Genomic DNA, 27,106 nt, shown 5'->3' with positions numbered 1-27,106 from the left:
CAGACCAATTCAGGCTGGTGCTCGCAAACAAATATGCAGCTTTAGAACAGGAAGATGAAGACAACATAACGGTAATGAATGAAACCATAACTAGGGGCCGTATTGTGAAACGTTCCATTTGGGCGAAGTTTCTTTTTTCGCTTTCAGGCGTGCGCTGATTGAGCAAAACCGGTAAAGAAGTCGCGCCACCTAGTAGTTCCGGTGTACGTCATTTTGATGTCACGGTGTCAGTGCGTGCTCCTGACATGTATTGAATAAACGAACACGCCTGTGTCATACTGCGGCCGATACATTGGAAAACAACACACCCAAGCCGCTCTGCACTCGCACAGTGCGCCCTCTCATGTGTTTTGCGAAACGTTCGAGTGCACGTGTTGGTATGACGTCACGGGTAAGCAGCCAGTTGACTTATTGAACGCGACTTTTGCCTAGGCGAAATATCGCCGAAGTGGAACGTTTCAGAATACGGCACTAGGCTGATCTCAGAAGCAGCAATTGAAGAGGGAGGCAAGGCTCCAAGGCAACCAGTAGGTAAGCTCTCCCAAGTAACAAAGGACCTAATGAAGAAACGACAAAACATGAAAGTGTCAAACTCGAGAGATCAGATAGAATTCGCTGAACTGTAAAAACTTAACAAGAAGAAAGTAAGGAATATTCCAAATTATATCGTGGGAAAGATTGAGGAAGCAGTAAAATATGGACACAGCATGAAATCAGTGAGAAGAAAACTTGGCATAGGACAAGGAAAGATGTATGCACTGAAAGATAAGCATGGTAATATCAGCAATTTCAATGACATAGTAAAAGCAGCGGAAGAATTCTACACTGACCAGTACAGTGCCCAGAGCAGCCAAGCTACTTTCATTGGAAGTGGTGATGAACAGGATACAGAGGCTCCTTCTATAACTAGCGATGAAGTTAGAAGGGCCTTGCAAGACATGACCAGAGGAAAAGCTGCTGGAGAAGATGGAATAACAGTCGATTTAATCAAAGATGGAGGAGATATGCTTGAAAAGCTTGCGGCTCTTTATACGCAATGCCTCACAACTTCAAGTGCACCAGAGAGCTGGAAGAACGCCACCATTATACTTATCCATAAGAAGAGAGACGTTAGAGAACTGAAGAATTATAGACCCATTAGCTTGCTTTCAGTATTGTATAATATACTCACCAAGATAATTTCCAATAGAATCAGGGCAACGCTTGACTTCAGCCAACCAAGAGAACAGGCTGGCTTCAGGAAGGGATATTTTACGATGGATCATATCCACTGTCATAATCAGGTAATCGAAAAATTTGCGAAGTACAATCAACCTCTCTATATGGCTTTCATAGATTATGAAAAGGCATTTGATTCAGTAGAGATACCAGCAGTCATAGAGGCATTGCATAATCAAGGAGTACAGGAGGTATATGTGAATATCTTGGCAAATACCTACAAGGATTCCACAGCTATCTTGGTTCTGCACAAGAAAAGTAGAAAGTTACCTATCAAGAAAGGGGTCAAGCAAGGAGACACAATCTCTCCAATGCTATTCACTGCATGCTTAGAAGAAATATTCCAGCTTCTAGATTGCGAAGGCTTAGGAGTGAAGATCAACGGAGAATATCTCGGCAACCTTCGGTTTGCAGGTGACATTGTCCTATTCAGCCACAATGGGGACGAACTACAACAAATTATTGAGGATAACTTCAACCCCACTCTTACACTTTCTTGGTTAAGCCAAGAAAGTGTAAGAGTGGGGTTGAAGTTTATTATGCAGAAGACAAAGATAATGTTCAATAGCCTGGCAAGGGAACAAGAATTCAGGATCGCCAGTCAGCCTCTAGAGTCTGCAAAGGAGTACGTTTATCTAGGCCAATTACTTGCAGGGGACCCTGATCATCAGAAGGAAATTTACAGAAGAATAAAATTGGGTTGGAGTGCATACGGCAGGCATTACGAAATCCTGAATGAGAGCTTACCACTCTCCTTGAAAAGAAAAGTGTACGATCACTGCATTCTATCGGTGCTAACATATGGGGCAGAAACTTGGAGGTTAACAAAGAAGCTCGAGAACAAGTTAAGGACCGCACAAAGAGCGATGGAATGAAAAATGTTAGGCCTATCGTTAAGAGACAGGAAGAGAGCGGTGTGGATCAGAGAACAAACGGGGATAGCAGATATTCTAGTTGACATTAAGAGCAAAATATGGAGCTGGGCAGGCCATGTAATGCATAGGATGGATAACCGGTGGACCATTAGAGTTACAGAATGGATACCAAGGGAAGCGCAGTCGAGGACGGCAGAAAACTAGGTTGGGTGATGAAGTTACAAAATTTGCAGGCGCAAGTTGGAATCAGTTAGCGCAAGACAGGGGTAACTGGAGATCGCAGCGAGAGGCCTTCGTCCTGCAGTGGACATAAATATAGGCCGATGATGATGATTTGCCAGACTGGTGCCATCATTCTATTCCCATTTCATTCCAGGTGTTTGAAAATGTGAAATGATTCTGGAATCATTCCAACTTCGTAGTTGCCGTTTTGCAACTCTGGTTGGTAGCAGCCTGTGGCATCACTGGGTGAGTGAAGTAAAAATGGATGCTTCTCTTTTTTGACTGCTTTGACGACTTTCAAGGTTGAATAATTCTCGCATGCACCAATGTTCATAACTGTTATTGCATTGAACATGTAACTGTACAAAGAATAACTTGAAGTGAAATTATTAGTCAAAATAATTAGTGCTAACTTCATCTAAACAGTCATCAATGTTCAGTTCACTGTTTTATGCTATATCCTGCATATGGTGCACAATTTTCTTTCTTGGAGTCCAGTAGCACAAGTTTAAAGAGTTTATTGAGCCTGAATATGGGGCGCTGTAAGCTTTCCAGATAGGCTGTAGGCTGACAGCAAGCAAGCCTATAATTTAACTGCTATAATGTGACCCTGGAAAATACAGTTGAGGAAATGTAATTTATACATATAAAGTCACAAAGGTAAGAAATGACAAAATATGCACGCTAAAGAATAGATGAAAAATCTTTATTAGCTTTCTATTTCATTCGAACCTCTGATCTTACATGGCCATCTCCATCAAACCACAGACATCATGCCAAGCCGCGAGCAACTGGAAACATTAGTTTACAACAATTTTTGTTGGACCACACACAGCCGAGAGGAAATTGATGTTATTTAATATGGGCCAACTGTGTTTAAAAGAATTAGAAGCAATGCATTTAGCACAATTCAAAAATAGTCAGATTTTTTTGCACAGTGCTCTCCGAGCCATATTCTGTGAATAAAAAAAGCACAAATGAACACCCAGCACGAGAAGAAAGTGAGCGAGTTTACAGGATGCGTTCAATGTTCTTACTGGTGAAAACAAAACCATCCTCAATTTCCTGGCCTCAATGCATTAAATTTCCTCCAGTGACATTTCAAAAAGCTTCTATTTAAACATTGATATGCTTACAAGACACCTATAAAAGAAAAAAAGCAACATGTCTATATTGCAAACAACAAAACAAATATTACAACAAGCTTAAAAAGGAAATGGTTACTGGCAGCACTGGTTAACACAGTCATCCATTTCGTAAGCCTGTTGGTTCTCTGCCTTCACCATCAACAGAGAGAGGCAATGCCAATGGCGCAAGCACTTTCCCCACATTTCAACCATGCATTCTTTACAGAAGCTCTTTCAGGAATTAGTTCACTGTGACAGAATGACATGCAAAAAAAAAAAAAAAGTAGGGACGGAGGGAGGCACTTCGCAATCAAGTTGTCACGCTCATGTTTACAATGGGAAAACGAATCGGCAACCAGGGATATCCAGGCAACCTCTTCCAATGCTTCACCAACATTTAAAAACGGCACACATTTGGGACACTGTTTCCATCCCCTGTGGTGGTCACTTCAAACAGAAGTGCAGTCAGTTGCCAGGTGCTGCAGCTACTCAGCGACATCCATGGTGTGGGCGCTACCCGTTGAGGGGAGCAACAAAACAAGGCCCATCTTCTAGGTGCAGTGGTGTTGCACAAAAGCTTGCTAGACGGGACTGGAGGCACAAGTACGGGACCTCAGCTGAGCAGGTTGCGGATTTCCTTGTGCAGGTGGCAGAGGAAGTCCACGTATGAAGGGCCCGAGTCTCCATGCCGATCTTCCACAAGGAATTGCCGGAACACCAGCTCCATCTTGTCCCCTTGGCGCACCAGTGTCAGCTGCACATATACAGACACAGTTCCTAGCTAACAACACCCTTTCCTCCACACTTTGCACCAATGACATAGCCATTTAAGAGCATATAAAAAGCAAAGACCTCACTGCACTTAATCAGCATGTCTAGACGTTGAACAAAAGTGAGAACACAGAAAAGAAACTACATTTTTTGTCCTCTTGTGCTTAGTAGGGCTGTTGACAGCATAACAAATAGCATCACTTGCCTAAATTTTCTTTCTTACGGACTGCATCCCCCTAATAACAGCCCTGATGAAGGATTTTATGGTACATTCATTGTTAAGCAACACTGGAAAATTGCCCCTCACTTGGCCAAATAAACCCTGTCTGAGCAAAACTATGGTGACTAGTGACAGCATCCACCAAAGGCATGCACTTCAGTACCAACAGCATCTTTTAGCCTTGCTTGCTGTGTGCTGTTGCTGCATCACACATAAGCTTCTGGAACATGTTATTAATTAATGCAAGGCATACTTAGTATGCAGCACTGATACTCATTGTTTGTGCAGAGTAGACCTGTAACTACTTTTTAGCAAAAGGAATGAATACACTAGCAGAAAGCTTCTCTCAATGGAGTGCCGTGCAATGCCCAATGGAGAGTTTTCCGGTCGATGACACAAGCAGCTCACCGTCGCCCAATGCTGTGCGCTGAGGGCACCACTAAGCCTAACCAGCTTGGCTTTGAAGCCATGGCATATGGCGCTTCAGAAATAACCACCAACAATCATAAAATGAATCCTTCTGATAAAGCTTTATTTCTTAGCACAACAAAAAAAGGACGATGAGCTGCTATTCGCGGCGTCCAGAGAGCGAAGCGCATGATGCGGTCGAGCTGTCTCGCATGCAGTGCAGCGGTGGCCAGACACAGGCTCCGAGTTGAACTTGCCTCATGTGCAGCTCTCGTTTATGCTACAGGTTTGACAGTAGTCATCATATGTCGCGAAAGATAAAATTAAGGAAGTTTATTCTACCGACCACTGTTTTTGTATGAAGAACAGTACTCAATGTTTGTCTTGCTGGCGGCGGTGATGCACTGAAGCTGGGCGGACGGCACGGTGAAAAGCTGGCCAGCCATTAATCTTGCCGTTGTGCAAGTTTACATATGCTCAAGTGTGGAAAAACTGCCATTTGTCGGTGATAATGCAGCACGTCTGGAAAACGGTGAACAGCAAGGTGCCATGCCGTGAAAGTGGTAGTACAATTACCACATAAACCAGTTTATTTTTTAAAATTTTAATTTCATGTTTTCATTGTCTTTACGATCACCTTCTGGTTAGACAGCAGTATATGTGAAGTTCCACCATTTCAAAACATACTGCAGCCCTAATTTTAGATATAGTGGACCTTTTCTGCTGGATTATTACACTCCGTTGTAACAAGCGCCGACTGTAGTTTATGCTACTATCATTGCACTGTATCTGTAAACACTGCCTATAAGAACATGGAACAGGTTTACAGTAGAAATACATAACACTAAAAAATTTAAACTGATTTTGCATTCAGCATTGACCACAATGAAAACTGTTTCTGTAGTGCATGGAACTTGATGTTAGTCCTGGGGGGGTATTCTGTAAGAGTCCACTGAGTGGACTGTCCATTTCAGCTGTCGCTGATTGACTGCAGCTGTACGAGCGAGAGGAGACTGGCTGAGGGCATCTGTCTCCTCCTCACTTGTGCAACTGCAGCCAATCAGCAGCGGCCGAAATGGACAGTCCACTAGGTGGACTCTTACAGAATACCCTTCTTGTGCAACACCCACGCACTTCACATGTATGCTAACAATCGTCCTTGGGGCTTCATAACATCTTGTGTCCAATAGCAAAACACAGGTATGTTATTGGTAGGTCAGTGATGACAGCCCACACCAGCATCGTTTGCGTGTCAGAATTTCAGTCTTATTTTATTTATTGTAAGACATTAAATGAAAATAGCTATTCCAAAGAAAGAAGTTGAGTGTATTCAATATGGTATAATCATCGCAACATTATGGGCAGTTTACTTTTGCATACACATAATGTAATAGTTTGTATGCTGAAATTGCTAAATGTTATATAAATGACATTGTTACATGTAGTATCGACATATTGTAATGAGTGGAATGCACTATGCTGCCAAATGTGCCAAACAGTGCAAGTTTCTGATTATGCAATGCATGGTTTCTGATTGGTGTCTGCTGCTCAAAGGCTATGCCAGTGTGGACACTGCAACACATATTATGCATTGCACCACCATTCAGGAAAAAGAGACACTAAAAAGACTGTAGCAAAGCTACAATGCACTTTCCTCTCGGCAACTATTGTCTCCTATAAGCCCTCCTGTAAATACAGTATGGATTGGAAATGTTCATCTGCAAGTTACTTCTTAGAAAAGTTTACATTCTGGTTTACCATGCAAGAAGACTGTTAAGACAAGCTGATGTAATTGGCACAGTACATACAAAATATCATCATGTATCAAAGTTATACATGAAACATATTCCTCAATTTCGTGAAGCCCTAAGGTGATGAACTCACATGAAGCATCCACACAGGGCAAATGTGTGTCACATGTGCTGACACTATAAAAGGTCACTTTCCCCCCAATGTTTGCAGGCCACAGAATAAGAAATTGCCTTTAATAATGCCAATAATTAAGCTTTACAGCAGCTTAAGCACTTATGAAACATGACACATTTTGACCTGCAGGCACTAGAAGATGATAAAAGCTAATTCCAATTAAGTAAATTTAGAAGGCTTAATTTGCAGAGGCCAGAAAGAAATCCATAGATAACATTCAAACATAACATAACTTCAGGGTGCATTTTTCTGTGTGATGTTGCATTCCATGCTGTAGAGGCTCAGCTGCTACACCAGCTGCTGTGAAGCCCTCAAGGGAACTGTCCCCTTCTCCATCACTCACAGTCTTCATGTCATTAACAGTAAACACTTACCACACAAAAAACTACAAAACAAATAAAAAATTGCATCAAATACATGTTCCTTTGTGAGTAGGTATTACAGTTATACCTGGATATAACGAAATTGACAAATTCCCGAAAAATTTCGTTATAAAGAGGATTTCGTTATATGCAGGTTCGGCACGAAAATTCGAAAAAGAAACGCTTACCGTATTTACTCGATTCTAACGCGCCTTTAATTGTAATGCGCACCCGTTTTCCGTTTTCGTCGAAGCACTCATTCTTGGAATGTCACACCAGGTACCGGATGCGTGGACGCGTGTCGTTTCGCACAAGCGCGAGGCATTGGAAACGAAGAACAAGCGTCACAATGACGTCTTAGCGTCGTATAGTGTTACAGTAGAACCCCGCTGTTACGTTGCCGGGGGCTGCGTTTTCCCGGCTGTTACGTCGTTTTCGGCCGGTCCCGGCACAGCTCCCATAGAACCCAATGCATTCGTAACCCCGCTGTTGCGTTGCAACTGTGGGACCGTTCCCGCATCATACGTTGCGAACTGCCACCCCGCGCCGGCCCGGCGGCCATTTTGACTTTTCATGTCGCTTGGCTTGGTGGCTTGACGGCGGCATTGGCCGCCCAAAGTGCCGGGGGCGACAACTATGACGTATTTTCGGTTTCCGCCAGCAAAAGTATGGCCCTTGAGATCCGTATTTGCTATCTAAAGATGGTGTCTATGACGCGTTGTGGCCCTATAATTGGTTTTGGCTCATAGATATTCCGTATCAAGTCCAAGGGTGATAACGCAGTCGCCGCGCGCCGTATGCTGTATGTGCGAGTGAAAACGTGCGAGGGGAGCTGACGACCGCGTTTAAATCTCGCGCGCGCAAGAAAAGCAGGGAGGAAGCGCGCCTTCTTCCGTTGTGCTCGAGGCACTGGCGAGGGAGCGAGGGGGGAGGGATAGCGGGGCGGCGTTGTACTGCACTCTGGCATCAACTGCATACTGCGCGGCGGCGCGTGGTCGCGCGGGCCATATCTTAAAAGCGATCTGCGTTGGGGCAGAGTCCAGCAGTTTAGGTGCGTCGGTGGCTCGTAGCTTTGTGCGTGCTGTGTGTTCTCGGCGCTCAGTTTGCGTTGAAGCGATAGAGAACAGCACGAAGGTCACTTCGCTCGCTTCTCCAGCGGCGCTTCCACACGCCGCCAGCCTTTGACAGCGCGTCGGCAACATCAACTGGAAAAGGAGAGAGTGCCGGCTTGGCGGGTTAGGCCAGCTGCAGGATCAGGTTTGAATGAAGGGAGGGGGAAAGGTCACGCCCGTGGCGGCAAGATCGCCAGGTCGAGGGATGCAGGCCCGCCTCGCACACGCTCACACGCATGCACACGTGTGCTCGATTCGCATTCCGTCGCGGCGGAGAAGGTGCTTCCAGTTGCTGCTTGTGCAAAAATGACAAAATTTGGGGCGAAATCTCTAGGTTGTCGGAGGGGAAAATTCGTTATATCGAGGGGGTCTCCCGCTGCCACTTTGTTACGTAGAGGTCTCAAATACACGTGCTTCTATAGAGTAACGGCGGGGAATAGAAAAACTTCGTTATATCCAGGAATTCGTTATATGGAGGTTCGTTATAAGCAGGTTTAACTGTATTCCTATAGCTGAAGAAGCCTCACCAGCATGCTACTATCAACTCTAGTGTGGTTTTAGTTTAGAATGTACCAACAAACAGTACTGTAACTTGGCAAACTCTACACAATGTTGACAGTGCTTGACAGAAACATGCTACTATTTAATGCCATACTTTGTGTAAAAACCCCTTTAAAAAAAGCAAAAAAAAAAAGCTCCAACATGTGGACAAGACAGAAAGACATGACTGCTCACCCGCATACAGCGCTGCCTTTCCATGCGTACTCGGGCTATGATGTCCCGCACACGCCTCGAGATTGGTGTGTTCAGCTCTAGCAGGGATGTCTGCACACAAAAATTCAGATTTATCAAATGATACCTTATGCAGCCAAGATGTGTCCTCTGATCACAACACCAAATTGAGTTTATCCATAAAAGCTGCATTACATAGGCTGTTCATAAGGCATGCAATAGGCAGGGGTGTAAACGAAATGACACTCTGTTTGAAATAAAGGTGCATCATGAACTAAGATTAAATGAAAGAATGAATGCAACAGTCATTATCAGTGCTTAAATCAAGCTAACAATGAATGCAAACTCTTTTAAATATAACATCCGGAGGATAGCAGCGCAGACAAATTCCTGTACTCGTAGTACAGAATTTGTTCCTAATTTGCAGTTTGATCAAAGGAGTATGGGGCCTTGGGGCTTTGTAAAATAAATAAATGATTACTAAATAAATAAGTAAACATGTGCAATAAACATCATTTTCAATATCTTTCCTGTTCTCTTTAAATGTATATCCCCAATTAGGAGGCCTCCTGTTTGTAGCAGTATTCTCACTAGCTCAGTATTCTATTCAAATGCCTGAAATATATTGGTGGTCCACTAAAATATAAAGGGCAAAGCCTGCTTTATAAGTAACAAGTACAGCAGTGAAAATCTTTATTCAGAAACCTTACTATGCGAGTAATTACTGGCCATAATGGCAGTTGAACGTGAACCACTACTACTAAATAACCATGAAAAATTTTTATGCCAGAGGTAAAGTGCAGCTTCTGCTATAAAGTTACCTTTACATTAGATGAATATTATTCCTGATGATATCGAAATCCACTGGCCCACAGACCTTCGCCCATAATAATAAAAAGGCTGCTACCAATAAGGTGAAACAGGAGTCGCTGACCAATGATTATATGACTGCAGTAAAACTGAGAAACTTGGGGGAGGGGGGGGGGGGGGCTTATTCTAAGTTTCCACCTAGTGGACATGTCGATTTTTATCTGCTGCTGAAGTTCTGATTGGCTGGGCTGGGACACGCGTCAATAGGAGACAGATGCTCCCAGCCAATCAGCAATGCAGCATAAGACGAAAAGGACACGTCCACTAGGTGGACACTTACAGAATAACCCCCCGGTATTTTTCTTGCAGTATAACAAAGCATTAAGCCTTTAAGTGCCATGGACAAGTCTTACTATGTTACAATCTTTTTTTGCAATCAATATCAAGGACGAATCTAGCTTGTCCACGTGTTTGGGTGCTCTCTTTCTAAATGCCAGTAACAGGCTGGGCTGGTCCAATCTATTTTGACGTTATAGTGACTTCCCTCTTTGGCTGCTAAAGGGTTTACAGACTCTGTTTGCCTAGGTTCATCAAGTAGAGACTTAAAAAATGGCAGCTGCCAGTCGCATGTTGCTGCGACCATAGTGAAAACACGGCTTTCATTTGATTCGAGTCAAGCTCCGAAGATGATTTGCTTCTGGACGAAAGCATTGACAATGATGGCAGTGTCTTCTGTGCTATAGACCATGGGTTCTCAAAGTGGGTTCCGCGGAACCTACGGGTTCCGCAGGCCCCTGCTCGGGGTTCCACGAGCCACTGATAAATTTTCCCTGGTCCCGCTCTCGACAAGTGTCTAAAACGGCGAACATGAGGTGCGCTTGATCCAAAGAACCGCCATTACTCATGCCCGAGTTATGGTGCCCGAGTGTCAAAAAGCACATCACAGTGCGTAACAGCAACGCGCGAACTGCGCAATAAATACGCAAGCAGCTTGTAGCCACCCAACCTCTGAGAACGGGCAGCGCGCCTAAGCTTTCGCACTTGAATCTCGGAGGCCGTAACTTACCACCATGCGCCTTTCTCCTATTTGTAGATAGGGTAGGTGCCGATAGCGTGCGCACTGACCTATACGTTGGAGAAAAAATTAAAACGCGAAGCACCGCAAATGCACGCCGCAGAAGAGCAAGAACGGCGTAGCGTCCAACCGAAACGAAGCGGCTGCAGTCCGCATCGTCGTGGTCCTCAGCTTGCACCGTGGTCCGCAGCGGCAATCGTACGCGGCAAGTGACTGACAGCAACGCCGAAGCGCTTCGTGCCTAATTGTGCCTTTAAAGCCTCTATTCTTGCGTTTATCGCCATGTGTAACACCGCGTTCGCGGCTACTCACGTGCCTCCGTAAGTGCGTAGTCGCTATCTCTGATCGCGTCGATAACCACTGCAGTTTCGTCCGCAGCGGTTGCGGCAAATAGTTTCATTTTCACTCGATGCGCGCGTCGGCTGCGCGCGTCGGCTGCGTGCCTTCACAACTGCGTAGTCGCCTCCCATGGCAGCGTCGATAGCGACCGCAGTTTCGTCCGCACTTCTTGCTGCGAAAGGTAGCTTCATTTTGACTTGGTGCGTCTGTCAGCCGCCTGCCTTCTGAACCGCAAGGTCGCCGCCCATGATCGCGTCGATAGCGGCCGCGGTTTTGTCGACAGCGGTTGCGGCAAGCAGTAGTTTCGCTTTTACTCAGTGCAAAGCTGTTGAAGATAAAAAGCACCGGCTACATCGCGATGGACGGACAATTTGTTGGCGAGCAGCTGAGTGGCGAAAAAATAATCGGGATGTGCGCCCGTTGGTGCAAAGCACGTCTCAGATGAAAATGCGCGCCGCGAAGGATGTCGCGAGGCCTTCGCCGCTGATAGCGCTAATCAGTCATGAGATGAAGAGAATTTCAGCTTCCGCACTGGTCTTGTGCTAAATAGAAACAAGATTTGACGATTCATTGAGTAAATAAAAGCGTGTTGACATAGTGCAGCATTTGTTTGTTTTCTTGATACCCTCGATAATTCGGTTAAATCGGGAGGGGGGGGTTCCTTGGCACTTTATGGAGCTTAGCAGGGTTCCCTGGGATGAACGTACCTGAGAACCCCTGCTATAGACACATCCAGTGACACTGATGTTGCCGACTATGATGATAGTTCTGATATGGCATCCACATGGTCTCTTTTTAAATCTCTCTTAGGTACTAAGCCTGCCCTTGCTCCCACTTTAGCCAAAGCCCTCACTCAGGGGACACCCTCCGAGGTCTTTGACAAGCTCACCTCTCTGTATCTCCCACCTCCTCTTTCTTACAGCTTCCTACCCAGCCTACTCGGGTGATCCTAACCCAGACCTGGACCGCCCTTTCACTCTCCGGGAGCTCGAGGCTGCCCTGGCTTCTAATGCTTCTCGCTCTGCTCCCGGTGAGGACGCCATAACACACACCACACTCCGCAACCTTCCTGACCACGCCAAGGAATTCCTTCTCCAGACTTTCAATAAGGCCTGGGACAGCGGCTGCCTGCCGAGCTCCTGGACATCCTCCCTCATTTCTATTGATTCCAAAGCCGGGCAAACCTCCCTCCCTCTCTAACCTTCGCCCTATCTCCCCGACGTCGTGCGTTGGCAAGACCCTTGAGCGAATGGCTCTGACTCGCCTCTCTGATTTTCTTGAGGCGAGAGAGTTCTTCCCCCATTCTCTTATCGGCTTCCAACGCCGCGTCTGTGCACAGGACATGTTCCTGATCCTCCAGCATACCTTCCTCTCGCCCACTCCCAGCCAGATCGACGCTCTTGTGACTGTTGATGTCCGCAAGGCCTTCGACGGTGTGTGCCACAACCACATCCTGTCTCAACTTTCCTCCCTGGGATGCGGCAACCACTTGTACTCTTATGTCCGCTCCTTCCACTCTGAGTGGCTCGCTTTCGAGTTGACACTCATCTGTCCGACCCCCACGTCCTCACCCGTGGCACTCCTCAAGGTGCTGTTCTCTCTCCCACCCTTTTCAATATTGCTATGACCCCTCTCGCCTCCCAGCTAGCCCAAATTCCTGACCTCCACCACATCTTTTATGCCAACGACATCACTCTCTGGTGTTCGTCTGGCTCTCCCGGTCCCGTACAGGACACCCTGCAACATGGGCTAGATCTCATCGGCTCCTTTCTCACCACAGCTGGCCTGTCGCCTGCTCCGGAGAAATCCGAGCTTCTCCTTCTCAACCACTCCGCATATCAGCGCTCCCACAACGCCCTCATCTGCCTCCATCTTTCTGGCTCTCCCATTCCTATTGTCCTCCAATGCAAAGTTCTTGGCTTCCCTTTGCATGCAGCCAAGAATGCGCATGCCCTCCACCACGCTGTAATGACCTGCCACTCAGTAACTCACCTCCTGCGGCGTGTGGTCACTCGGCGCTCAGGCCTCCATGAGGCTCATGCGTGCCGCGTCGCCCATGCGCTCGCCCTCAACAAGTTCCTGTACTTTGTACCTTACGTTTCCTTCACAAACACTCAACTTAACACCCTTGAAACCGCCCTCTTAGGCCTGTACAAGGCAGCTCTCAACCTCCCTATTACTACCTCCACCGCTAAGCTCTTTGCCACAGGCCTCTTCCATCCTCTCCGTTCTCTCTCTCTCCACCATGACTCCCAGCTTGCCCGGCTTTCCCTTACCCGTCTCAGGGTCAGTGGTTAATGGCCCAGGCGGGTATATCCCCCAATCCTATTTCCACATTTACCTCTCCTATATCCACCCCGGCTCCCAACCTTTGTATCCTCCCCCTCCCGTCCAATATGTCTCCTGTCTTGCACGCCGGCCGTCGTCACGCGGCAGCGCAGCACCATGTCCCCCCCTCTACTACCCAAGGAGTAGCCTACACGGATGCCTCTTTCGTGGTGGCTCCTCGAGGTTCCTGCGGCTACGCTATCTACCATCCCCACCTCCCAGCACCTGAAACCCACACCAGCGGGCCGTTCCTACACCCTCCGGATGCACTCTCTCTCGAGGTCCTTGCCATTGCCCATGCCCTACAATCATTTCCCTCCCTTCCCTCTCTCCCAGAGTACACAATATACTCCGATTCCCAAGCCGCCATCCACCACATACAGAACCGCACACTGCCCCATTCACTCCAACAGGAGGTCGAACGAGCGGTCTCTGCACTGCAGCCTTCCATCGTTTTCCTTCGCTGGGTCCTTGGGCATTCAGGGATTGACGGCAATGAGCTGGCCCATCAGCTCACCCGTGACGCTTCTAACCGGGCACCGTTGATCCCCTGGCCCAAGCCCTCGGAGGACGGTGGGAGACTCTCCCTGTGCCGCACCCCATCAAGGAAGTCTACCTCCAGCTCCGTCTCGACAAGCGCCTCTACCCTCCCCCTCATCCATCACTCACTGCGCCGGAGGCTCGCCTTCTGCGGCATGTCCAAATGAATGCTCTGGTTACACCCTCCCGTCTGTTTCTCTATCGTTATCGAGTCGACCCCAGCTGTCCCAACTGCCCCTCTACATATGCGGACCTAGCTCATTGCCTTTTCCACTGCCCCGCTGCTCAGCAATCGCATTCATATCCTCCCCCTTCCATCACCACCTGGCTCGACTGGCTTGGCGCTGAAGCGGAAGAAGAACAGCGTAGACTTGCCGCCCAGGCGGTTGATATGCTCGGCCTGTAATATTTGGCTGAATAAATGTCTACTACTACTACTACTACTGATATGGCACGGCAATGAACGAAGTTAGATGAGCGGAACCTTCCACCAGCGCCTAAATTTGTGTACTTTCAGACAAGTTGCAAACTTACTACCTCCATTTCATATATATATATATATATATATATATATATATATATATATATATATATATAGAATCTGCAAAAAAAATTGTTATCCAGATGCGCAATAAAAAAAAATTCTGAATGCATTGTTGGATTTTTTTGCTCGCACTTAAAGGGTTAAATGCCATCATGTTACGGTGAGAAACTCGTTTTTTTTTTTTTTTAACTTCATAAAATCAAGGTTTTTTTTTTATACTGAGATTTGGCTTTAGGGTTGCGCACAGATGTACAATGGTTTCTCTCAACAATGATACTCAGTATCATATGCCCACAAACGAAGGGGCAGTTTGTTGACATAACTTTGGTACTAATTTCTAAAAAACTGCTGCATATAGGTGCTACTACTTAATGACCAGAGCAGTGGACACAAAAACTGTACAATTTGACATTTTTAGTTTAAAAGGGCCCCAACACCTTCTAAAAAAAGTGTGAAATATGTCTGGTATAAAAGGGCATAAGCCCAAAAATATTTTTTTAAATGTGCCTTAATGAACTGTCTTATCAATAAGAAAGGCAAAGGCTGCCACTATGCCATGACCTCACAGTCTTCCCGTAACATTGTTTGAACTGTGTTTGAAGCTGTGCTGCCATGCCCACAAGAAGCGACACCCACTGTGTTCCACCCGTCACCGCACTGAGCACGTATAGATTGGCAGGACATCGAGGAAGTGTTGTGCAAACCTCCATTGTGCAACCCAGGCTCGAAGGCAGTAATACTGGTGCAGTGATATCATTCTCTGCCAACAGATGGCAGCACAGCCCTATCTGTGCAGAAATTGGCTCTTGCTTCTGCCACAGGCATTGCTCAGTCGAGACATTTAAAGAATTTTGCCTCGTAGTCATCATGTTTTCTCCAGCATAAGATAAACAACAAACAGAAGTAGTGGGATTTTTGAAAAGTTCAATGTAAGAGCAGGCAACCTTTAAAGCAAAAGTGTGGTCTCCCAGGAGCATGTGCAGGAATGAGACTTCAGATATTCATGAGCATTTTCTTGCATCACTTGGCGACAAAGCAAGTATATTTAGTGTTTAAGAAGTGTTGAATGGATTTTTCAAGCTGACATGTTTAAAATTAACAGTGCAAAATTTTTTATGACACTGAATGGTATATGGTCTTATCATTTACTACTTTGTGATTTTAAACTTGCATGAATTTATCAACACAGCCAAATAGACAATGAAGTACCAAATCAAGATTACATAGCAGAAGTATAATCTACTGCAGAATACTATGACTAGAATGATTTGCAAGATTACAAGGATAATTGCTGTACAAATAGTTTTTTCTCTCCATACCTTGTCAATGTCTATCCGGGCTGCCACAGGCTGTGCAAACACATTTTGTAGAAAGTCTGGGTCAACAGCCATTCCAATCCAGAGGAACATATGGATGCCATTCTCTGAAAGGTCGAGGATCCAAGGCATAGTTTTAAATGACATGTACTCTATTTTGCAATGACCAACATTACTGGAATTAAATTAAATTTATATAGACACCTTCCACTCCATGACATCAGAAATATGTGCCTACCATCACCTACTGCTAAAGATGTATTGCCAACCAGTTTTGGCAGGTGCATTTCTGAGTCATCCTAAGCTAAGCTTCTTATGCCAGCAAGAAAACAAGCTGTCAAATGCAGAGATTATTGTTGCGATCGATTGAAGTGGTTTCAGCATAAACAATGGCAGGTGGCTGCCCATGCACCAAGCAATGTCACAGTGCTCCTGTTCACAAACATGAAGGATGTCTATAGCACAGTGCCCATTTCAGGTGGTCACCCCAAGAGCAGGATGACAAGGCCACTAGACAAGTAAACAAGCATTGCTTGCACAGTAATCGAATTTGCAATGAAGCTGCAAGAGCCACTTATTCAGCACTTTCTATTCATACCTTGCTGCAGTATTGATTTCCACAGCTTCATTTCCACAGTACAATTTACTGGAGCTCTAAAAGTGACTTGTGTGTGCACAAGGTGCATGCATACTTATGACTCTGCATGTTACCCGAGACACTACAAAAGGTGATTAATTCGAAATGTGCGGTTAGCACACAAGACAGACTGACAGAACTGACATGCCAAAGCAACACAAGGCTCCTGAATAATTTTGACCGCCTGTAGTTCTTTAACATGTGCCTAAAGCTTTGTACATGAGCATTCTTGATTTTTTATCCAATAGAATGCCGCCACAGCCACTTGGGATTGAAACCATGACCTCATGCATGGCAGCAGAACACCATAGCCATTGAGCCGCCTTGCGGGAAACAGGAGTTTGAAGACAAGTACAAGATGAATAATCTCCAAAACTTTGAAGAATCTGATGACTAGAACTAAAGCTAAATACTAGTGGCAGTGAACAGCATGATAATCTAAATGCCATCTGACTTCCTTCGCTGACTTGTACATTATGTAGAAAAATGTACTGTTACAATAACTTGATAAAAATGCACCTTTTTACCGTTCATTTACTGTGTGTTCTACATACATACCCTTGCCAACATAACATTTTCCAATTTCTTAATCCAATGAGAGAAAAATTAAAGAAATGTTAATTTTTAACAATTTATGTGAACAATCTGACTGGTTTTACACAACTTTTTAAAACATATTTTTATAAGTTGAACCTCCATGTAATGAACATGGATGTAATGAATTCTCGAATATAATGAAGTAAACAAAATTTCGTTGTCCATGCTTTATTAGAATGAGTATTCTACTGCTATAACAGAACCAAAAATGGATGATCCGAGAAAATGTCAAATACTCAGCAAGAGCAACTTGAAATGGCACATTTTGGATGTGTCTGCATGTCTTTGTCAGCGCCTTAGCTTGGCTCGCCCACAGTCGGCAAGCCAATGTCACAATCTTGCGTGATCACACCAATTACTCTGTTGCGTATTGACTGTGAAAGTTGTGTTTGCAATTTAGTGCAGCTCACGTGCCACTTATAGGAACAATAAAATGCCGATGGGCCAACAAAATAGACAGGAAACGCCTTGCTTGCACTTGCATTTCTCTTGCATAGACCCAATCACAAATATATACCATTTTTTATAATTAGCGTGTATGCATATAACATATCAGGTATAACGACGGTATTTTTGTGTCGCTTGTGACATTGTTATAACAATGTTAGACTGTAATTCATTTATTTGCTTCGAGAAATTTGTATACAGTCTCACTACAGCATGTTATGCAAAAAACGAAGGTTGAAAAAGTCTGTGTATCCCACACTACCAATGATGCATTACAGTACAAACTCATTAATTTGCATATCAAGGGACCAGTAGGACTAAATTTCCAGCAAGGAGCTTTTCAATTAACACAGATGATTGATCATGTGAAAATGATGACACGATGACACCAGGAGCAAAATAAACAAGACTAGCAGTTGCGGCCTCTGTACAGATCTTCATGCTGTGCTGCTTGTCTAACCAATAAAGCTATATGACCTGACTCAAGAGCACCAAGCTTCTGTAAAATCTTGATTAGTAACGAAAGAACCATAACTGTCCAAGAGTCATCCGGCACCTTTGCAAGAATTTTTAGGTGGTTTTTCTTCAGAATTTTCTACTAAAGCGTATGTGAGCTGGCTGCAAAGTTTTGATGTTCTCATCAGAAATGTGTGTGTTTTGATGAAGAATCAGTGGGCAGGAACAATAGGATGTGTTTGTGGCTCTGTGCATTCAGTGCTCTTGGATATAGTATATATGTTGTCCTTTTCTTAATTGCTTTGTTGCATTAGCTCATTCATGAGTACTACGTGCAGGACATTAACTGTGTAGAATTTCCCTTGTCAATTTCTTGCCTTGTGATTGCAGCCAACATTTGCACTGCTGTGTATTTGTGAGCACTGAAATTCGTTGTGCATGCAAAAGCTTTTTGTCCGGCTGGATTTCCTTTTTTCCTTAGTACAAGTGTAACTGCTTAAGAATTAAGCAGCTTACTCAATGTGCACAGCAGCACACAATAAATTATAGACGGCCTTTTCGTACAAGAGAATAGGTCCCATAAGTGTGCAATTATTTTACCAAACTGTTTTTTTGTATTGCATAGCATTCACTGTGTCCATGCCTTGGTGTGAATATGTGGCTTGTTCATTTTAAGACATTTCTCTCAAAAACGTTAAATGTGATCAGTTTCCATTATTACAATAAGATATGGATTTCAGGGACTTTATTTTTGTGTCGTCTCCTGTGAAGTACCGGCATTGTAGGTATTTGTTTTGGTGACCTGTAGTGAACAACAACGTAACAATATTGCACTTACGATGCATTAGTCAGATGTACATTAGTCAGATGTACGACTTAAGTGCTACATGCCGACATGTAGCACTTAAGGAGGGACACGGGGGACTTTAGACCTAAAAGACGTGTTGCCAGATTATAACAGTTTCAGGTTCTTTTACCATCTGAGAATAAGAAAAAAATTGTTATCCCCATCAGTGCACTAGAAATGCTCAAAATATAGCTTTTTCACAAGCCTCCGGGCAAACGAGAATGTCCCGATTTCCTGCAGCTTCGCCACGCTCGCGGACTCACTGCGATTAACTGATACACAGCTGCAGGGGGCGAGGAGGAATACCGTGCGTGACTGATGCTCGCAGCGATAAGAATCACGCACAATGTGCAAAGAAGGCAGCGATTGTCCTTTTCCTTTTCTTTTTATAGCTGCTGCAACTTTTCCGCACCACTTCACCCAGGGTCCATTTTGCGCGATTTCTCTAAGCGCTCATTTCGCTTGAACTTTTCTTTCAGTCACCACAAGTTATCTTTCCACGTCGTGACCATCAATACAAAGTCAAACGCATTAACTGCCAGTCATTCCATTATGCATATTCATTCTTACCGCGCACAATAACTGAGTGGAACGCCTTACCATCAGACATTGCCACGGAACCTGACTTGACTAAGTTTCAAGATTTAATTCGCTCACGACTTGTCAACTAATCTTATTATTATTATCTTGGGACTTTTACAGTGTTTTCGATGTTTGTTGCTGTTTTGCTTTTCATTGCAGTTGCCTTATGTTCTCCTAATATGTACTAATGTTTTCTCTGAAATAATTGTGACTCATTTTGTATATTACCTTTGTATCACTCTATTATTATTTTTGTTATATTGTCTTGTTCTTTAATATGATGTATAATCTATGACCAGTGCCTATGACCCCCCCCCATGTAATACCCTCATAATGAGGGCCTTTGGGGGTATTTTGAATAAATAAATAAATAATAAATAAACCAAAGCTCCACTTTTGGAGACCTTGTTTGGCTTTCCTATGTGCTGGTAATGTGATCGCTCCGCAATTGTTTTTAGGCAGTGTGTGGAAGCACCCGCACCAGGCAGTGCTTGTCATGGGCAAAAGCCAGGGCACTTGACAGTGGCTCGTAAAAAAAATCCGGGAACACCTTCGCACTTCTTACGAGTTGTGAATGCGAAAGCATTAATGTCCAATTGAATGCCGCTGAGCAGTTCTTCGAGTTTTGCTGCGGGGTATGTTATCGAGTTTTGCAATTAAATTGGTGCAGGTTATTTTTTTTTTTGTACGGTTTCTACGTTAGCATGTTGGCTGTAGACTGGAATCATTTGGACAATATTGCTGAGAAATCAAGGACGCTGCATGCCACCGACATCGTGCGCGACAAGAGACTGAGGAAGCAGCAGCGGCCACCAAGGCCAGCAGGTGCGCGTCGAGGCGCGCTGGTGACATGGCGTCGCAGCCAATGGGAATTTAGGTTCCGTTTTCGCTGCTACAGGGGCCGGCTTTTTCGTTCAATGGGCCATTTGACGCTTTCGCATCAAAAAGAAAGCTTGCAGCTATTGCCACAAAACAAAGCCGAATTGAAGAAGGGCTAACATATGCTGCAGAAGAATTTTAGTTACAATACAGTAGCCGACGGATTATTCGGACTCCAAAAATTCGGACTTGTTGGATATTCCGGACTTCATAGATGTACCGTCAGGATTCCCATAGAGCTAATGCATTTTCGCGACCGATTTTTCGGACGAATCTAGGTGCCAATGTTCGATTTTCCGGACTAAATCGCTCCCTCCGAGCCACGCTACCCGATATTGGAGGCCACGATGTTGGATTTTCCGCTGGCTTGGCCGGGCTTGGCTTCCAGTGCCCCCCTGTATAGCCTTCAAGATTAGTAGACGCATGGTATCCTCTCGTCTCCGAGGCCATGCCCGCTCTTCCTTGGCAGACAAAAGGTTCCAAAAAGCGGCACTTGCTTTTTTTTCCGGTCAGCTCGGCACTATCCTTACATCACTTAAGCGGAATCCGGGTTTTTTTCTTTTTTGTTTTTGTTTTTTAAGTTTTGGTTGCGCCGTACGCTGTGTGCGGGTGAAACCGCAATTTAATCTCACGCACGCAAGAGAGGAAGGCGGCCGGAGGCGCGCGCGGACTTCGTTACTTCGTTCGCTCGTGGGGCACAGGGAGAAGGCGACGGAGACGGTGGGGAGTTGCATTCTGCTCTGTCGGCAGCAGCCGTGCAGGCACTGTATCTTGAATGCGATCTGCTATGTGGCTGAAGTGTGCGCCTGCGATCTGCGATGGGTACAAAGGGCGTGCGCCGAGTGCCAGTAGCTTCGTATGCGCTGTTTTTTTGTTTTATTGTGATAGCAATTATATGGACACTTCAACCGGATTTCTGCCGTCATCGTCGCCGTGAGGTTCCGTATAGATTCCAAGAGCGATAAAATCAACGCCGCGCGCCGTATGCGCGAGCGAAAGCGCGCGGGGGACGCGCGCTATCACGGAGGGTGAACCCACCCCCCCCCCTATCATGGAGAGCGACCGCTCGGCGGAAAGCAAACGCGTAGGGGTATGGGAGGGAGGCGGGGCGGCGCTGTGCTCCGGCACCAAAGGCGTATCTTGCCACTCAATCTCCCACGCAAAAGCAACAAAGCGGGAAGAGGGGGGGAGGGGCAGCTTCTTCTCTGCCAACAACTTCTCCTTTGCGCTTTGCCCGGGGATGCCGGTCGTCCGCACCGTCTCTTATCTCCACACGGCACTGACCTTTGTATGCGCTGTGCATTCGCTGCTCGTTGGCTGCGGTCCTTCAGTGTGATCTATTCATGTTTGCTTGTGCGCGCAGACACCAAGATTGTTAATTCAGTTAGTAAGCCAATGTGTCCAAGTTTATGCAGCCGATAAAACTACTATCCCTACTCCGAATAGCTCTCTACTAATTTGCTATCGCAATCGATGCTTCGCCTTTCGGGCGAAACTGCGACATTTTTTTTTCCGCCATTCGCGTTGAAGCGAGAGAATAGACAGCGCAAAGGTCAATTTGCCCGCGGTCATCGAGCGAGATGTGTTCGTCTCGCGCGCGTGACAACGTGCTTATTTAGTTAGTAAGCCCATATTTACATCTTTATACGGCCGATAAAACTAACATCGGTACTTCGTATCGCTGTCTATTAATTTGCTATCGCAATCGATGCTCCGCCTTTTGGGCGAAACTGCGACATTTTTTTAAAGCCGCTCTAAGCCTCATGATTTTTTTCTCTTGGGGGGGGGGCGGAGAGAGTTTTTCGGACTGTTCGGTTTTTCGGACTGTTCAATTTTTTGGACTATTTTTCAGTCCCCGCGAAGTCCGGAAAATCGGTCGGCTACTGTAGATGCAATTTGAATAACATGACATACTTCAGAACTTTTGGAACTGTTTTTCTCAGTTTGTGTTTTTTCACAAAAGTTTGTGATTGCAACTATTGTTCTAGTAAAGAAAAGGAAGACTTATTGGTAGGGTGCTTACTGGGGTAGAATTTTATGCAGAACGCCAACTGCGGACTTAAATTTTCAGATTACAAAATTTTTCATATGATAATTGAAATTTTGGCTGCAAGGTGGCAGTTCAATTCCTGGTGAAGCCAAGTATGAAATTTTGTTTAAAACAAAAACTGCAAAAATCGAAAAATCCGAGGAAGTGGCATAGTTTGGCCCTTTCTAGTAATATATTATGCACAAGAATTGGAAATTTTTTTTTTTGCCATTTGAGAACGATAGTTTTTGCTGCCAACCATAGTCACTTCAACATTTGGAAATTAGTAAATCTTTCAAAAATTCTTTGCGAATAATTAAATTTGGCACCTGGCCTTATAATACTGCCCTGAACACATCCTCCAATTTTTATCAAAATCAATTAGGCGGTACAATAACATACAGCAAATCGGAAGTGAATTCTTTTGTTTTGTCTAATCTTCTAATGCTGCCATGTCACATGCGACACTCCACTGCTCCCAGCATAATTGCAACATTGTGCTACTGCCTATTCATCTTTTGCCTAATCAGGTACTATGTTACTGTTATATTGCACACATTGCTGCATGTGATCAGCAGCTGTTGACAAGATATCGGCAGCATTGGTGAACATAGAATTCAATAGACTGCCTCGAAAGTTTTGCACTCGAAGTTTTGCAACTTGCACTCCAATGGGGAGCTCCCATTGGTGGCTTTGCCTGTGCCACCAAATTGGCATTTTAACAATGCACCAGGTTTTAAGTACACTTGCTGCATTTTGCATGCTCTTCTAAGATGTATACAAAACTATGGAAGTATGCACTTCATAGCTGTGCTCTGTAATCTGATATTATTAAAGAAATTTCTTGGTACTGTGCTTTCCTATAAGATCCCCGCATGCATATATGACACCGCATCCTGCCTAAGTAATGAACCGCAGGAAGTCCATACAATGTGGTCAACAACACGAATAAAAAAATTGGAATTCACTTTTGTGCATCCCTTTATTGCAGCACAGAAGTCAGTGCAAAAGCCAACAAAACTTGGCCCTTACCTAAAAGGTAGCAGCCATCCTCTTGTATCTTTTCAGCAGTACACCGTAGCGCAACTGGCAGCTCCATTGAGTCCACATCTATGTCATGCTGCACAAATACATTAACCACAGTTGCTACTACACGACATCAGTAAAGAATACTGCCTCAACAAAACGACCACGATGGCAAGTGAAAAAGTTTCTTAATGAGCCAGCATATGACCACGTGTGTGACAAGAATAGGGGTTCAAAGCAGGAGGAAAGAAACTCACCAGAGGCAAGAGACGCGGGTAAAAGTAGGCCACTGTGCTCGCCACATCCATGCTACACAGCGAGAGCATAGCAAAGCTCCGATCATCAGTGGTCATTTCAGGGCCTGCATGCAAACCACAAAGTCAAATTAATTCTACAATCCAGACTTCTAGACAAAGCTACATTGGATAAGACAGCTAGTACAAAAACACCCACTACAACTAATTTCGGTTGCCAAATTTTGTCCTTCCCACAATCTTGCTTTGCTTTGTGTGGGAGACCATGCACTTTTAACTTTAATTTAGCAAAACAACTTTGTACCACAGCCACAATTTTAATCCCTTATTGCCCACGTCGCGAAATTCACGACATACTGAATGATTGTCAACCCCACACTAACACACAGAAATTACAGACTGGTTTTGGTGTTGTGTGTTCGCCCCTTTCGGAGAAAATTTTCAATAGCCACTTCAGGACAATAATCTGAATGAGAAGTGAGTGCGCGCATGAAAACAACTATGCTGTAGTTGAGCACTGCACAATTTCACATTTTTTTCGCTGTCTATTCATATAGGAGACGAGACTGGTCATAAAGAAAAATTGGTTGTTGTTCTCATGCACCTCAATGTTTATTCTTACCTGTATAAACCCCCCAGAATGTGGTCTTAGCGGTGCAATGCCTGGATTTTCTCTATGTCCCGAATTTGCGACACCGGGCATTCGCGCCTTCTTTTCTACTCTTGTGGTTAGATGGCAATGGACAGCTTGATAAGTAAACAAATACAATAGGGACGTGATTTAGCAGCACTGGTGAAATAAGGTTAGCAGGCAGACCATTGACATCTGTTGTCGTGATGCTGGTGGTGCCTTGAATCACCAGTTTTTATGGATTCTGCCACAACGTAGCACTCCGTGTGTGGCTGTGTGTGGCGCTCGTGCGCTTGTTTATTTCTGAGTGCGGATGCATAGCTTGGAGAAGCATTTCAACTAATTACAAGGTGATGTGCTCGTTTCATATAACGTATGCTCAAAATTGCTTGATGGATCAAGTTGGCTCAGGGCACTAATTCCACCGCAACGTGATACTGATGACGGGAGTCTCAGCGACGATGGTGATGAGAACTATGCATACAGACATGAAGACACGATGTCTATAATAATCCACACGACTAGTGATGACAATGTAGACAAAAAGCGCAGTAGCTCCAAACAGGTGTCTCTTAGGAATAGAACTGATGGAGTGGGCAAAGACCTCCTGCATTGAGAAATGTGAGATGTGGCAGTGACAAGGATGTGCCTAAAAGTCAGAGGGGGTGAAAACTCTGGTTGAGTATTTCAGAATTTTCCTATGAAGAAGCATGCTGTATAAAGCCCGGGATACATGGAGCGAACTTTCACGATGAACTTCGCGTGTCAAGTAACGACGCAGCGACACGACGCAGGATGTTCGCCGTGTTGCAATACATGCGGCAAACGCCGCCGCGCGTTTGCCGCCGTGTTGGCGGTGGTTCCGGCCGCCCGCTTCGTACTAAATTTGGCATTGTGCTTGTAGAATTCACTTCGTTGGTAGCAAATGACTGCGTAAACGGCTTTCGCTTAGTCTCAGGCCGCTTCGACGACAGAGTATTATGGATAACCTTGAGGAGTTTTCGAGATCGCTTCTCGTTTCGAACACGTCTAAACCTTACAAAACAAATATCAGATGCCAGCGCCATCTATTGGGGAAGTCGGGAGATAGGCGTGACAACGGCATGTGGCCTCTGAGATCAGAAGATTTCTGTTAAGGCTGTGGTAGACAGCTTGCACTGCTTGTCTGTTTCCCCGTAGATCAGCGGATATGGGATGTACAAATACAACGCGATTCCTGCGAGATCATACTGGGAACTACTCAATCGATGCAGAGACATGCAGACACAGCAACACCAACGCGATTGCAGACGACACGAAAAGGCACGCGCGCGAAACACCAGCATGCATTGCGACCGGAACTAGTGCCTCCTGATTGGCTGTTGTCCACCTGCTGCGCGCTAGACGCTTCCGGCGGCGGCGTTCGCCCGACGAAAATGGCTGGACAGGCAGATCAGCGGCTGACGTCAAATTTCTTGACGCCGACCGTCGGACGTTCGCCACCAGCCGAAGTTCGTCGCTTGTACGCCGGTTATTCGCTGCATGTACTCCGGACTTAACAGGAAAAAGACACTGCTCCAAAGCAGAGTGGCAGGCTGTTTTCATCCAGTGGAAACATTTCTAGAGGCGAAGGAGAAGAGTCTTGTGAAGCCAGTTCCAACTGCAGGCGTTAGAACGGGAGCATGTGGTACTCGCTTCTTGTAAATGACAGGCCAAAGAAGTGAAAATAACCTAACTGCAAAGAACTGGTGGTTTTCTTATGCTCCAAGTCCAATGTTCATCTCTGCCTCAAAAAACACAAGAACTCATTCTTCAATTTCTCTTATCATTTGAGCCAGCAAGATTGAAATTATTCTCAAGATAAAAAGTATTTCAGAAGACAAAAAAATCCTCCTCCATTACACCCTGTGAAAGTGGATCTATTACAGCGAAGCTGTTGCAGATGTTAGACAAGCATGACCGACGTTAGACAAGCACCACCACCACAAGCGACGTAACCTATTTATTTGATTATAAGGCGGTCACGATTATAAGGTGAGGGCGTAGTTCGGGGACCCAAGAAAAAAACTTTTCTATGCACACTAGCGCAAAATGGTGACCATGAAATATGGGGGAAAGGGAGCTTCCCCACGCCAAGTGCGAGTTATCTGCAAATTTTGCCTCTAGGTGTGGCTTCACAGCATACCAGCGCCTGCTGCCGTAAAGCCACACTGCAAGGATAAATTCCCAATGCTTTGAAGCCACACCTAAAGGCAAAATTTGCGTATAAGGTGGGGGGTGACTTTGAGGCTAAGGATTATGAGATGAAACCTCGCCTTATATTCGAATAAATACAGTACGTCACACGCTTGTGTGCGGAAGTGCAGCATACATGCTCATTCTACTAAGCCCTCAATGAAGCGCAAGTGCCTTATAGAACTAATTCAATTTTTTCAAAGTAAATTGCGTCAGAGAATTTCTAAAGTACGACTTACACACATGCAGCAGACATGATAGCTTCAGATTGTAATTCGAATATATGAGAAAACATATTTCTGTTAGGCAGAAACTCAAAGACAAAGCCTTTTTCCAGCTGCCGCTTGAGGTCTGTCTGAGCGGCCGCGGCCGCTAGGTGGAGGTACATTTTTTGGGAGTGTTTACCACAATGCCGATTACGGCCGCAGCACACGTTGTGTTACAAATGCAACGGGCAGAGCTCCCACGCATCAAGAACAGATATATTATGTGCACAGATATGTCACGCACGCACGCACGTGTTCAGAAGTGCAGCATACATGCTAATTCTCCTGGGCCCTATAACGCACTCCAGTGCGTTAT

General features: G+C 45.1%; 1 protein-coding gene across 5 annotated transcripts in view; it reads right to left on the bottom strand.

Moving 5' to 3' along the window:
- Positions 1 to 3,004: 3,004 nt before the first annotated feature.
- The window catches only part of LOC119436298 (protein transport protein Sec24C-like), an 83,420-nt gene continuing 59,318 nt past the window's right edge, over positions 3,005 to 27,106 (bottom strand). For all 5 annotated transcript variants that reach the window (XM_049656787.1, XM_049656797.1, XM_037703107.2 and 2 more), the window contains 5 exons: positions 23,683 to 23,786; positions 23,432 to 23,519; positions 15,929 to 16,032; positions 8,977 to 9,066; positions 3,005 to 4,196 (listed from right to left, as the gene is read on the bottom strand). In XM_049656787.1, the coding sequence (XP_049512744.1) occupies positions 4,056 to 4,196; positions 8,977 to 9,066; positions 15,929 to 16,032; positions 23,432 to 23,519; positions 23,683 to 23,786 (527 nt within the window). In that variant the 3' untranslated portion in view covers positions 3,005 to 4,055. The remainder of the gene's footprint in view (positions 4,197 to 8,976; positions 9,067 to 15,928; positions 16,033 to 23,431; positions 23,520 to 23,682; positions 23,787 to 27,106) is intronic.

Source organism: Dermacentor silvarum, chromosome 1, assembly GCF_013339745.2.
Source record: "Dermacentor silvarum isolate Dsil-2018 chromosome 1, BIME_Dsil_1.4, whole genome shotgun sequence".
Lineage (NCBI taxonomy): Eukaryota > Metazoa > Arthropoda > Arachnida > Ixodida > Ixodidae > Dermacentor > Dermacentor silvarum.
The sequence above is the reverse complement of the archived record's forward strand: the minus strand, read 5'-3'. Positions and strand labels throughout refer to the sequence as shown.